The sequence below is a fragment of the Mirounga leonina genome, unplaced genomic scaffold, assembly GCF_011800145.1.
Source record: "Mirounga leonina isolate KUSES-001 unplaced genomic scaffold, KU_Mleo_1.0 Mir_454, whole genome shotgun sequence".
NCBI classification, from domain to species: Eukaryota; Metazoa; Chordata; class Mammalia; order Carnivora; family Phocidae; genus Mirounga; species Mirounga leonina.
In genome coordinates, this window is record NW_023270763.1 from 5,852,423 (window position 1) to 5,866,273 (window position 13,851).

The 13,851-nt window shown below is 47.8% G+C and overlaps 1 protein-coding gene across 7 annotated transcripts in view; it reads left to right on the forward strand.

Moving 5' to 3' along the window:
• The window catches only part of TRRAP (transformation/transcription domain associated protein), a 112,932-nt gene extending 107,863 nt beyond the window's left edge, over window positions 1-5,069 (forward strand). For 5 of the 7 annotated variants that reach the window (XM_034988374.1, XM_034988375.1, XM_034988380.1 and 2 more), the window contains 3 exons: window positions 1,424-1,627; window positions 1,715-1,909; window positions 4,054-5,069. In XM_034988374.1, the coding sequence (XP_034844265.1) occupies window positions 1,424-1,627; window positions 1,715-1,909; window positions 4,054-4,338 (684 nt within the window). In that variant the 3' untranslated portion in view covers window positions 4,339-5,069. The remainder of the gene's footprint in view (window positions 1-1,423; window positions 1,628-1,714; window positions 1,910-4,053) is intronic. The other 2 variants (XM_034988376.1, XM_034988378.1) reach the window with 1 other exon arrangement.
• Window positions 5,070-13,851: the final 8,782 nt, after the last annotated feature.

Below are 13,851 nucleotides of genomic sequence, written 5' to 3' on the forward strand. Positions count from 1 at the left end.
TTTTCTTAAATTCCTTGAAGCAGTACGTTTTCCCCCTTTTTGAGGGCCTCTTTGTGTGGTGAGGGGGTGCCTTCAACATGTCCAAGTAATTTACATCTCTGCCTTAGCTTTCACTTCCTGTTTATGTAGTCTCACGGTCAACCACATGTGAGAGCATAGGGCTTTCTGAGGTTTCTCATGAGCATACAAGTGATCTTCTAGATTCTTAGGAATATGTTGAAGCTCTTCAAAGCCTCTTGTGGTCGTCTCATTCCCTAGCTCTTCCTCTTGTTTGCCCTCATCTTTTGTGCTCCAGCTGGTATCACTGCCTTGGGCATCTGCAGCATTAAATGGTTGTCACTGATTGTTTTCAGCAAATGCTCTTCAGTTGAAATAGGATGCTCCTCACTGACTGAACTCTGAGTTCAGTCCAACAGACAAGCCCAATGAATGGGGCTTTTTTTAGGAAGCGACCAGTTAAATAGTGATAATTCTCTGGAGATGAGGTTTTGGGGGGCTCACTAAACACATTTGCCCATGCCAGTGGCTGTTAGGCTGCCGGTTTCTACAGCTGCCATGGTTGCAAAGTTGTTGGTTTTCAAGGCCAGTGTGGAGGTGGGTAAAAGGGGAGGGGAATAGTGTAATTAAACTGCTGCAAAGCTCACTGTCACTAAGATTCAGCCTTTCTTTCTTGCCTAAAAGCTACTCAGATTGTTGTAAGCCTTTAATTTCCAGAATTTAAAAAATTTTCCAAAGTTTATATGAAAATGTTTTGTTTGGTTTTTTTTTTAAGTTTATTTTTATGATTTGTGCTAGTGTTCTTGATGGTCTGCGTGGTTCTTGGTTGCTTAGGGCCTGCATTCTAGTGGCTTCTCTATGGGTAGAACTTAGCCCAGAATAGACCTTGTGCCTTTACCATTTGGTCTAACAAGAACGAAATTAACTCTAGTTAAAGTTTTTACTGAGACTGTCTCTGAATTTGTGGTGTTTGAAACACTGAAATTCAGTGTGAAGTGTTGTGTAACATCTGCTCTGCTTTAAGAAACTAGCTCCTTCAGTTTATAAGACTTTTGTTTTTAGTAGTCTTAGGTGTGAAGTGTTGGTATCCAACTATTCGTTTGTTCTTTTTGTAAAGTGGTCTAGTATATTCTGTAGTTAACAAGTTACAGTATTCGGATTTTATCTAAATTCTTGGTAAAACAAATACCACACATCGTGCAGCTAAGGCTTTTATTCGATGGCTCTCTTGTTGCTTTAAGCATACGACCTGAGCCCTAGAGGAAAATTGACATCCCCTTGTTTAGTCAAACGACATCACATATGTATTTGTCAACAGAATTCACTCTGTTGGTGCCAAGTAAGTACAAAATTACAATTTGAAAGTTTTCCTTTTGAAAAAAAACAAGTTTGAGGGAAGCTATGGTGGAGTGATATATCATTTCAGGTCCTTCGAGACATCCTCAAAGAAGTTCAGAGTAACATGGTGCCACGCAGCATGCTGAAAGAGTGGGCTCTGCACACGTTCCCCAACGCCACGGACTACTGGACGTTCCGGAAGATGTTCACCATCCAGCTTGCACTCATTGGCTTTGCAGAATTCGTCTTGCATTTGAATAGACTCAACCCCGAGATGTTACAGATCGCTCAGGTAATTGGGTGTCACCAGGCAGAGCCTCTCCTTCAGCATCTGCATCGTGCTGTGTGAGTTCTGAGACTGTCTCCTTCTGGTGTTTAGGACACTGGCAAACTGAATGTGGCCTACTTTCGGTTTGATATAAACGACGCAACCGGAGACTTGGATGCCAACCGCCCCGTCCCTTTCCGCCTCACCCCCAACATTTCCGAATTCCTGACCACCATCGGTGTCTCCGGCCCATTGACGGCCTCCATGATCGCCGTGGCCCGGTGCTTCGCCCAGCCCAACTTCAAGGTAGGCCACAATGGCTGGTGCACCGCACACGGGGTCGCTCAAACACCACGCGGCCTACAGGCTGCTGGTCGGCTAGTAAGCGGGGAGAAAGCCCATTGTTGCTGCGCAATTCAAGCTGCTGCTTTCTGGAAAAAGTGTTTCAAAATGTTTGTTGTCTGAAAGCATTTAGGATGTTGAGGAACCAGTTTTACACAAAGGACTTGGAAGCCTCTATTGGATGATTTTCCCAGCGATGACTGTTGCTCATCGGTTTTGTTTACTTGGTTTCATAGCTGCCTTCCGTTTTGCGTGTATATAAATCTTTCCGCTATAAAAGGGTGGAAGACGGGCGCCTGGCTGGCTCCATGAGTAGAGCTTGCGACCCCTGATCTCCGGGTGGCAAGTTCGAGCCCCACGCTGGGCGTGGAGATTACTTAAAAATAAAAGGGCAGAGGTGTTGTCCGCAGGATGGCACCCATCTTACTCGCACTGTGGTTACGGGGCCTAAAGGGCTGTGACGTGCAAGGCACACCCTGGAGTCCCAGGACACCTTCGGCCACAGGAAGCCATGGGGCGGCTCTGTCGCGGTGACAGGCCAGGGGCCCCGGTGCCTTCCCCCGGCCGCCCGTCCCTGGTTGCTGGGCGGCTTCCCGTCAGATGCTCCAGGAGGCCGTACAGATGGGGAGTGAGGGCAGGGAAGGTGCTCAGGCCAGTGGGGAGGACAGGCCGGGATTCGAATCCAGTTCACGCTGACTCCCAGCCTGTCTTCACCACCGGAGTAATTCTCTCCTCACAACTGGGGACTGAACGCAGGTTACTTTCCTTTTAACTGGAGAGATCACTTGTGCCTCTTTTCTTTTTTCTTTTTTTCCACTGATGAGCAGTTTGTGTCTCAAGAGGACTTCAGATACCTATCGATTTCCAAAAGCGTTTACTCAGAGAAATTTTAAAATTATTAGCTAACTGTTTAACTGGGAACACAGACTTTACGTTATACACGTCTTGTGCTTTTCAGTGCTCGGTTGCACGTGTCCATCAGTGGGGAGTGCTTTTTGGGGAAAGCATGAGTATGAACATGAGTAAAAATAGCCCCGGGATTTCTCCGTGAGGAGCAGTCTGTGCTCTGATGCAGCGAGTTCACGGTCACCTACCTGCGGCATAAGGCTTGAAATAGGAAGTCCTCACGTAGATTGAAATGTTACACTCCTGGGAGCAATCATAGGGCAGTCCTTAGAATGGCATCTATTTGGAAACTAAAAAGAATGAAGGCGGCTCCCCATATTTCAAAGGCCTGTTACAACTTGGATAATGCCATGCATTCCTCTTTGTGTAGACAGTGCAGCGTAGATGGGAAGGAATCAGACTGTCTCCAAACTCTGGACCCAAATTTCCTAACAGCCTAAATGTAGAGAATGCCAGTAGGTTGGCTAAAACGTAGACCATTTTGTATGGGAATCTCTTCTAAAAATACCTTTGGGAGGCTCTATTACTATGCCCTGTGTATAAATGGGGAAACTGAGGCACAGAGGGCAAAGTAACTCTCCCAAGGCCACCCAGGCCAGAAGTGGTGGAGCTGGGGCTAGAGCCCAGAGTCTGCTGTGGCCACGCGGAGGCCCAGGGTGGCTCTCCTTGGCCCGAGAAACAGGTCGTGTGACAGCTACATGCCTTGCGTCCTTGACTCCTTCCTGTCTCACCCCAATGTGACCTCGTCACCAGCAACCCCGCCCTCCCCCAGAACCGCTCCGAGCCCGGCTCAGCTGCTGTTTCTGCTCAGTACCCATCACCACAGGGAATGTCGGGCATGTCTTTGTCAGGAGCAAAGCCCCCTAAGGGCAAGGGGCTGTTGGGGTTTCTGTTTTGTTCACTCTTGGCTGCAGTGCCGGGAACAGGCCCTCGACAGGTGCTCAGATGCGTGGAGTGAAGCAGACATTTGGCACCAGGAAGCAGTGTGTCAGCAGCAGGTGCCATGGGACCCGCGTGCCCTGCTCAGACCAAAAAGCTGTGCCTTGTGGCCGGCCACTGCTGGACCCCAGGCGGCTTCCCTGGTGCATCGACGAGGCCCTGGGCACTGTGGCCTGCCGTGGCCAGGCCCAGCCTCGTCAGGAAGCCGCCCCTCCGGGTTGTGCTTGGATCAGCCAGCACCATTTTCTTCTCTCCTCTTGCAGGTGGACGGCATTCTGAAAACGGTGCTTCGGGACGAGATCATCGCTTGGCACAAAAAAACGCAGGAGGACACCTCCTCTCCACTCTCGGCCGCTGGGCAGCCTGAGAACATGGACAGCCAGCAGCTGGTGTCCCTGGTGCAGAAAGCGGTCACGGCCATCATGACCCGCCTGCACAACCTGGCCCAGTTCGAAGGCGGGGAGAGCAAAGTGAACACGCTGGTGGCCGCCGCCAACAGCCTGGACAACCTGTGCCGCATGGACCCCGCCTGGCACCCCTGGCTGTGAGGGCCCTCGGCCTGGGCTCGCGCGGCAGCGGGAGACGTGGCCCGAGGGGCGCCGCCCGCCCGGGACGGGGGCCGGGCCGGGCCGTCAGCAAGGGCAGAGCGCAGACGTCCGAGCTTCTGCGGTCCCCTTCCAGAAACCAGGATTCCCCGGCCTGGAATTGCTTCGTGGATTTTTTACCGTGTTTCTCCCTCTGTGTGAATGTACAGCTTCAACTGTAGAAGACGGTTCTCTGTCGTCCATTTTTAACTCAGAAGTAACACCTCACAGGAGCTTTGTGCTTTTGTACAGACTTTATAACAGGTGTACGGAAAACCCACTTTGTTAGAGAAACAGGAAATTATGAGCAAATCGTGCTGGCTTTTCTCTCAGCACAAACTTCGGCTCTGGGGGCTCAGCGAGCGGCTGACGCGGGTCAGCAAGGCCTCCCTCGCCCCGTGGGAACGCCTGTCCTGTGGGTGTGGGGTCAGACCCCACTGGGAGAGCGTGAGCTCTGGGAGCGCCAGGGGAACGGTACGCTTTTCATCGGCTGGTTCTTGGGCGCCTTCGACACGTTTTCTGTCACTGTACTTGGAAAAACACTTTTTTCCGGCCTAATTTAAAAAGAAAACAGCCGCAAAAGTTTGTTGGTTCACTCCAGTCTGTTATGTTCACGTTTTTATAAATAGCATTGAGAATGTTCTATCTAAATTTGTACAGTGTGATTTTTTTAGAATAAATATTTTATAAAAGGACGTGCCATCCCTTAATGTGTGTGGAAATGCTTGTTTCTGTGAGGTGTTCCCTCAGCCCCTCGGGGACCGAGCCCCGGGCCCGGCAGGAGCCACACTCGGTGGTTCTCTGGTGACGAGCAGATGACACCTGGGAGGGGTCTCAGCTTGCAACTTCTGCAATGGTGACGAGGAAGGCTGGTCCCGACTCTGACGGTAGGAAACATGCCCTCGAATCTGGTCCCTTGGGCTTGGTTTCCCCACCTCGGGGCTGCTGCCGGGTCACCGGTCCTGGGAGGTAGGTGGTCCCTGAGCCCTGAAGGGGGGGCTCTCCACAGAGAAGGGGTTCCCAGCTCAGAGGGGGGAGTCAGCTGCAGAACCCGGGGGTGGCAGACTCGTGTGGTCAGTGTTTGGAGGGAGCCTGGCGTACTGAGGGCCCCGGGCTCTGGGCCAGGCTCGCTCACACCACGCCCTCGGCACTGCCCCGCTTTCTAGGAAAACCAGCCTTGGAACAGCGAGGGCAGAAGAGTGTTCCTCAGTGGAGCTCCTGCCCCTTCTGCGCTCCATCCGTAAGTGGAAGGTCGGGCACCTGGAGCGGGGAGGCCAGAGACCGGGTCTGTTTATGGGGGCCCCCCATGGCGTGTGCCCCAGGTTCCCCAAGCATGTTGCAAGGTAAGTACTGTTATTAGACACTTTTATTATGGGAAAACATACATAAAATTCACCATTTTAACCATTTCTAAGCGTCCAGCATTCACATGCTCGTGTAACCCCCACCACCCTCCGTTCTCCAGAACTTTTTTTCATCTTCCCAAAAGGACAACTCTGCCTCCATTAAACACAAGCCTACCCCCCCCACCCCCCCCCCCCGCCGCCGGCAGTTTCTGAGTTTCTGCTTCTACTTTGTGTCCCGTGGATGTGTCTACTCTGGGAGTTTCCTGTAAGTAGTGCCGTATGGTACTTGTCCGGTGGTGCTTGGCGTGCTTCCCCCAGCATCCATCCTCAGGGTGCGTCTGTGTTACAGCATGTGAGAGCGTTTCCTTCCTTTCTGTGTTGCATCTACATGAGGCATCTTGTTCATCTTCTCACCCATCGACGGAGCGCTTTTGGTTATTGTGGATGATGCTACGTGAGCACGGGCCTGCCAGCATCTGTTGGACTCGAGCGCTCGGTTCTTCGGGAACAGGCACAGAAGTGGAGTTGCTGCATCATGTGGTCATTCTGTGTTGAATTTTTTGAAGGACTGCCATGCGGTTTCCCCCAGCAACTGCACCATTTTACACCCCGGCCAGTGGTGTAAACAGGTTCCAATTTCTCCACATCCTCGTCAACGCTTGTTTCCTTTCTTTGTTGTAACAACCATCCGAATGGGGGCAGGGTGGCGTCCGTCTCATTGAGGTTTGGGTTTGCATTTTCCTTGTGATTAGTGATTTTGACGATCTTTCCATGAGCTTACTGACCATTTGGAGAAACATCTATTCAGATCTTCTGTCCATTTCTTAACTGGGTTGTTGGATTTTTTTAAGTTACGAACTGGATTATGAACCCACCGTGAGCTGGTGCAGAAATTCTTGCCCATCAGTAGAAAGATGTTATATATTCTGGATACTAGCCTCTTACAGGATTCACACCTACTTCTGGGATTTACACACACTTTCTCCCATTTTGTGGGCAGGCCTTTCATACTCTTGATAGTGCTCCTTTCACGCATAAGTTCTACACTTTGATGTAGCCCAGTTTATCTAGTTTTCTTTCGTTGCCATATCCAAGGAATCATTGCCAAACCCAGTGTCACGAAGCTTTTCCCCTAGGTTTTCTCTAAGACTATTATAGTTTTGTTCTGTTTAAATCTTTGGTCCATAAGGTAGGGAGGTTCAAACTCATTCTTTGGCATGTGGATACCAGTTTTTCAAGTGCCATTTGTCCCCAAGTGCCATCCTCCACGGAATGGTCGATTTGACCATACATGAGGGGTTTATGGGTTCTCCATTCTTTTCCATTGGTCTACACGTCCATCTTATTTATTTTTTAAGCATTCATTCATTCATTCATTCTAGTAATGTCCACACCCAATGTGGGGCTTTAACTTAAGACCCTGAGATCAAGAGTCGTATGCTCTTCCAACTGAGCCGGCCAGGTGCCCCCTACACATGTCTGTCTTTATGTCAGTACCAAGCTACGTTTATGACTATAGCTTTGGTGTGTGTTTTGAAATCAGGAAGTGTGAGGTCTCCAACATTGTTCTTTTTCAAGATTGTTCTGGCTGGTTGGGGGCCTGGTCCCTGAGATTCCCTATGAATTTTCAGGGGGATTTTTCTGGTTTTGCCAAAGTGTTGTTAGATTTTTGCAGGGGTTGCATTGAATCTGGAGATCCTATTGGACAGTAAAGACGTCTTAACAATATTGTGTCCCAATCCGTGAACCCAGAATGTCTTTCCATTTCTTTTGTGTCTTCTTCAATTTTTCGTTTTGTAATTTTACAGTTTTGAGCGTACAAGTGTTTCATTTTGCTGGTGAAGTTTATTCCTGTTCTTCTTCATGCTGCTACAAATGGAACCATTTCTTAACTTCATCTTTGGGTTGCTCGTTGTTCACCTACAGAAACACAACTGATTTCTGCGTGTTTATATTGTATCCCGCAGCTTCCCTGAATTCGTTTTTTAGTTCAGACGGTCTTTTTGTTTGTTTTTATCAGGAAGAAAAGACATTTAAGATAGTGTTGGCATAAATTTTCTTAGGTGGACAAACATGGTAAAAAGCCTGACAAGCTAGGAGGCTTTAGTTTAGTTTCTTGAAAATAAGAACTGACTAAAGGTTCTCTGAAAGGCTTCACTTTAAAAAAGATCGTGGGAGGTAAAAGATGTGAGTTGGGTCTCAAGGAAATGGTGGAGCTCAAGAAGCCTGGAGGAAGATAGGGGAGGAAGTGTGGAGGAAGACAGCTTGCAAAGGTGGTGGGGGTACTTTGGGAGGGGAAACGAGTATTTTGATGGACACATGGGCCCACCCCTGGTTAATGAACCAGCTAATGAGGGATGGGAGAGTAGGGGGAAAACCAGGGATAACAAACACTGGATTATGAACCCACCGTGAGCTGGTGCAGAAATTCTTGCCCATCAGTAGAAAGATGAGAAAAATCGATGCACCAAAGTGAGGTTCATAAAGGACAATCAATGAGTCTTATCATGAAAAGTTTTGCTATTAAAATGTCCTTGAAATCCTAGTGATAGGTTATTAATTTTTTTAATGTTATCTTTGACAAACTAAAAAATTAATTACTATATACCAGTCTCAGTTCTGGTTGGTATGTTCTCCTGGTCTGTAAGACAGAAGAGTTTGGGAAATACTAAACAAGCCATAATTATATGGGATTCTGTATAATCGTGTAAGATAGTTCTTACCTTTAGCTTATTTTTAATTCCAAAAGTTAATGATGAGTCCAAAAAAAAAAAAAGTGGACCTACATCGTGCATAGATAATAGATGAAAAATCTTAAAACTCTACCAAATATAATTCAGGACTATTTTGACTGCTACACCTCATGAAAGTAGTGATAAAATTTTTTGTGTGTTTCTGGATAACATGCATTGTTTTTAGTGAATTATCAAGAGTTACCATATTCCTCTCGGACGTATCAGAGTCTGTGTTCAAACACACATCACCTACCTCAGAGGCCTACAGCGGTAACTTCCATTTCTCCCCTCCCTTCCTCTGTGCTGTAGACATCATACTTTTTACTTCTGTATATGCTAACTTCACAACACAGTATTACTTTTACACTAGACCATATTTTCTTTCTTATGTATGTATGAAAGCAAGTAACCTCCACACCCAACGTGGGGCTCGAACTCATGACCCCAAGATCAAGAGTTGCACGCTCCATCGACTGAGCCAGCCAGGCGCCCCTGGACCACACTCTCTTAACTGAAGTAGTATTGTTCCCTTGTTTGGGGGACTGATTTGATAAAAATGCCTAAAAGGCTCCTTAGGAAGGTGGTATGTATTTGTTTTTTAGTCCTAACAGTTTTTTGCTATGTATTTTCTTAGGTTTTTCTATATATGAGATTATGTCGGATGGTGTTCTGTATGTGTCCGTTAGGTGCGATTGGTTTACAGTGTCGTTCAAGTCCCCTTTTCATTCCTGAACTTCAGGCTGCTGCTTCTGTGTATTACTGAGAGCGGAGTATTAGACTCTCCCACGATTACTGTCAGTGTTTGCTTAAGATGTTTCGGAGCTCTGACGTCTGATGCATATATGTTTGTAACTCTCCGATCTTTTTGGCGAACTGACCTTTTGGTTATATGATGCCGTTCTCTGTCTCTTGAGTAGTTTCTGTCCTGAAGTTTATTTTGTCTTACATCAGTCTAGCTACCCCTGTCCTCCTGTCATTACGCTTGCACAGAATACCTTCCTCCATCCTTTTACTTTCAAGCCACGTGCGTCCTTATATCTAAAGTGAGTCTTGTGTGGACGGCATCCGGATGGACCCTGCTTTTCTATCCATTCTGCCAATCTGTGTCTTTTGATTATGGAGTTTAAATTCATTTACATTTTCTTTTTAATTTTATTAAGTAATCTCTACGCCCAACGTGGGGCTCAAACTCATGACCCCACGGTGAAGAGTTGCATGCTCTTCCAACTGAGCCAGTCAGGCGCCCCTAATTCGTTTACATTTAAACTAAGTACTGATTGGAGAAGACTTACTTTTGCCATTTTATTTGTTTTCTGTGTCTTACAGCCTTCTCCCTTCTCCTTTCCTCCATTACTGCCTTCCTTTGTGTTCAGGTGATTTTTTTTTTCTGTAGGGACATTTTGGTTCCTTTCTCATTTGCTTTTGTGTATATCCTACAGGTATTTTATTTGTGGTTACCATGTTTTCTTGCTTCTGCCTTGTGATCTTTTGTTGAATATTGGGCAGTTGAAAAATGTCCCAGGTCTTGTAGACCATTTCTGTGCAGAGGAAGACTTTCGCTGGGTGGCCCCGTTTGGAGGCTTAAGGGGACCTGGCTGCCCTTCCCCCAAACCATGCCATGCCACACCAGGGAGGGAGTGGGGCGGGGGCAAGGGTGAGTGAAAACACTTTGAAATTTCCTATCATTGCGAATGTGGCTTTTTCTTGACTGGGCATTTGCTTGCTTGCTGTAGATGTTTGTAGATGGTATTTCAGCCAGTCTGGAGTTGTCTACTGCGTCTGTGGGGGGTGGGGGCCCGGAGCTTCCTAGTCCTCCATCTTGGCTGATGTCACTGTCTAGGCCTTTCATTTAAATGTTATATTTTATTGAGTTATAGTTGACAAAAGTGTAAATTAAAAATTTTTTAAATGAGGGGCACCTGGATGGCTCGTCGTTGAGCAACTGCCTTCGGCTCAGGTCATGATCCAGGGGTCCTGGGATCGAGCCCCGCATCGGGCTCCCTGCTCCGCGGGGAGCCTGCTTCTCCCTCTCCCACTCCCCCTGCTTGTGTTCCCTCTCTCACTGTGTCTCTCTCTGTCAAATAAATAAAATCTTAAAATTTTTTTAAATGAAAACTCATTTATACAAATACATTAGTCTTAAAAACTAGACGAAATCCAGCCCTTGATTTACAGAAATGAACTCTGAAATCCTCAAGTACTCTCAGCACAGGTCCCCTAGTGAGTGACCTGGCACCAACCAAAATCTGTCTTCCACCCTCACATTCTCTAGACCCAGAAAAAAGGAAACAGATTCACTTTTTTTTTTTTAAAGATTTTATTTATTTGACATAGAGAGCAGGAACACAAGCAGGGGGAGTGGGAGAGGGAGAAGCAGACTCCCTGCAGAGCGGGGAGCCCGATGTGGGGCTCGATCCCAGGACCCTGGGACCATGACCTGAGCCGAAGGCAGACGCTTAACGACTGAGCCACCCAGGCGCCCCTCACTCTCTTTTTTAAAAGATTTTATTTATTCATTTGAGAGTGAAAGAGAGAGACGAGCAGGGGGAGGGGCAGAGGGAGAGGGAGAAGCAGGCCCCCTGCTGAGCAGGGAGTCCGACATGGGGCTTGATCCCAGGACCCTGGGATCATGACCTGAGTCGAAGGCAGGCTTAACCGACTGAGCTGCCCAGGTGCCCCAAGATTCACTTTTACGTCAAATATAACTGTAAAGGAAGCCCCAAAGGATTGTAAATAGCGGCAATAAAACCAAGAGAAAAGTTGTCAAAATTGTCTTAGAAATTATTGCTTTATTAATGGATTATTTTAACAGACTTAGTAACAACAAAAATTATGTATTAACACTACCCACAAATAGGATGAAGTGGAATCATTTAAGTTATAAGATTCACATTCAAATATTCTTCAGTTATTTAATCATTATTTTAAGAATAATTTCATCAAGATTCTAATTTGAACCACTGTATAATCTCTGAACTAAACGCAATAAAGCTAAAGGAGAAAAAAACTCAGTTACTTTAGTGCAGAGATAAAGCTATCTAGGTAAGGTTCGGGATCGTCCAGCTGCCGCATCAGAAGGCAAGTCACTACCTCAGACTGTGGACGGAGGTGGAAGCCAGCATCTGGTGTAGACATTTCTGTTGTCAGTGGAGTATGTGTTGGGCCAACAAAGATCACTGGAGGAGAGAGTTCCTGGAGGGCAGCGTCCTTGTTTTCCTGAATGTAGGGAAGGACAGGTGCTCTTAGGCTCGGTCCCTGGGACCTCTTGGGCCTGGGTAACATCTGAGTCCGAGGGGAAGACCAGCATCTCGGCCCGTGGTTCCGGGTAGGTGAGTGTCCGAGCATCGGGGTCTGCCCGTCCATCAGGACGATGGACACACTCGGTGGAGGGTCCCCTCTCCAGAGGGCCTGAGTCTCTGGGGGACGTGGTCGCACCCTGGGTCCCTGTATCATCACAGCTCCACGTTCCTTCTTCCTCAGGAGTCTGGCTCCAGAGGGTTCCCTGCTGGGCCTCTTGGGCCTCTGCCAGATGCTTCACCTGAGGTATTAGGGACCTACGTTAAGCTTTTAATTCCTTCTGAGTAACTTTTGTCTGAAGTCTGCATTTTCTTTTCCTAAATTACTGTGTTTCTCTCATGGGAAATGAGCTGGCCTCGGGAAAGGCTGCTGAGGATTTGTGCTGTTTCTGGAAGAATTTTTGTCTCTTGACCAGGTTACAGCTGTTCCCAGATATGTCTGACCTTCTAAGTTGCTTCAGGAAGATTCCCCTTTCTCTTTACACAGGGAATTAATTCTTGACTGAATGTCAGTAGAGATTCATTTCTTCATCTTTATGCAGTTTCTGCTGGAACTCCTACCTTTCACTTTCTGTGACTTTTTTTTTTTTTTTAAGAGAATCATAAAAGAAAATGGGAAATGTTTAATATCCAGGTTCTGTGCCCAGCACAAGCTTTCTTCATGTGATCATGAGTTAATGTCAGTTGACTTTTTTCCCTCAGAGTAAAGGAGTTCTCGGACTCAGGGATCAGAACTTGATTCCTACAGAGCTGCGAGAATGACACACACCAACCCCATCAGGTGAACGCCAAGCCTGTTTTAAATACTTTTTTCCAAACGCCGGGGGTGGAGGAATGGGCAAAATGGGTGAAGGGCAGAGGGAGAGGGAGAGAGAGAATCTCAAGCAGGCTCCATGCTCCGCACAGAGCCCGACATGGGATTCAGTCTCACGACCCCGAGATCGTGACCTGAGCCGAAATCAAGAGTCAGATGCTTAACCAACTGAGCCACCCAGGCGCCCCAAACTTAATTTTTTATGGAAGTTTATGAATTTTATTTTTTGTCCAGTTTTATTGAGCTACAATTGACATATGACATTGTATCAGTTCAAGGTGTACAACATAACGATCTGATGGACGCACCTATCGCTGTTTTACTCTGCAGTGAAGCCTCCTCTGGGGATTTTAAATGATCCGGAAAGCTCCCATTCTTCACTTGGGCTTCATGGCAAGAGTTTCACGAGTGAACAAGCGAAGAGAAATCTCAACGTGTGGAACAACGGAGCCAAGAGCTGATGTACGAAAGCTCGGTCTGCAGGAGAGGCCTCCAAACACCCGCACCCAGGACCTGCCACCCAGTCAGCCCCACAAGCCGGCGGAGGGATGAAGGGAGGCTTTCTTTCCCTGCTGTTCTAGCACATATTTGCTTTTGTCTTTTCTCAAGACTTTTTCAAGTATCTGAGCCACATCAGTGAGTGTCTTCAAAACTCCCTGTGACATGCCTTCCGTGGGCTTTCCACTTCCTGACGGAGCCTTCCCACCCAAGTCCACGGCCCCCCTTCATGTCCACCGTCCTGGGGCTGAGCTGCGGAACCAGCGGGGGGCGGCCAGTGTCCCCTGCGGCAAGTCTGACTCCGACTCCCCGCCCCACGTGCCCTCCAGGCTTGTCTGTCGCTTTGCTCTGTTCCATGCGCTGACCCCCTTTTCTCCCCCAGCCTCCTCCTACTTCTGAAAACAGCTCTGTGCTTCCCTGGAGAGGAGAATTCTGATGCAGGGCATCTCCTGGATCATTATTAGTAGCCTCCAGATTTATTTTTCTTGATTTTTCTTCCAGTCTGGCTTCCATTCGTGTCGTTTCAAGGTCTCCAAACTGTGTGTGACGCTAAGCTGCTCACAGGTGCTGCCTTTCCTCCAGGAGGGCTCCTTGTCTGCACAAAGCAGGCTTTTCGTGATGAACAGTCAAGTCTGACCCTAACTGTCACCATCTCCCACAGCACTCTGTGGCTGGTCCCCAGCTCAGGTCCCCTGCAGCAATGTCACCACTTGGCCCCACGACCAGCACGACGTAAAGCACGACAGCCATCAGCAAGCAGGTTGGTGGGCGCTCCCCAGGCACCCAGG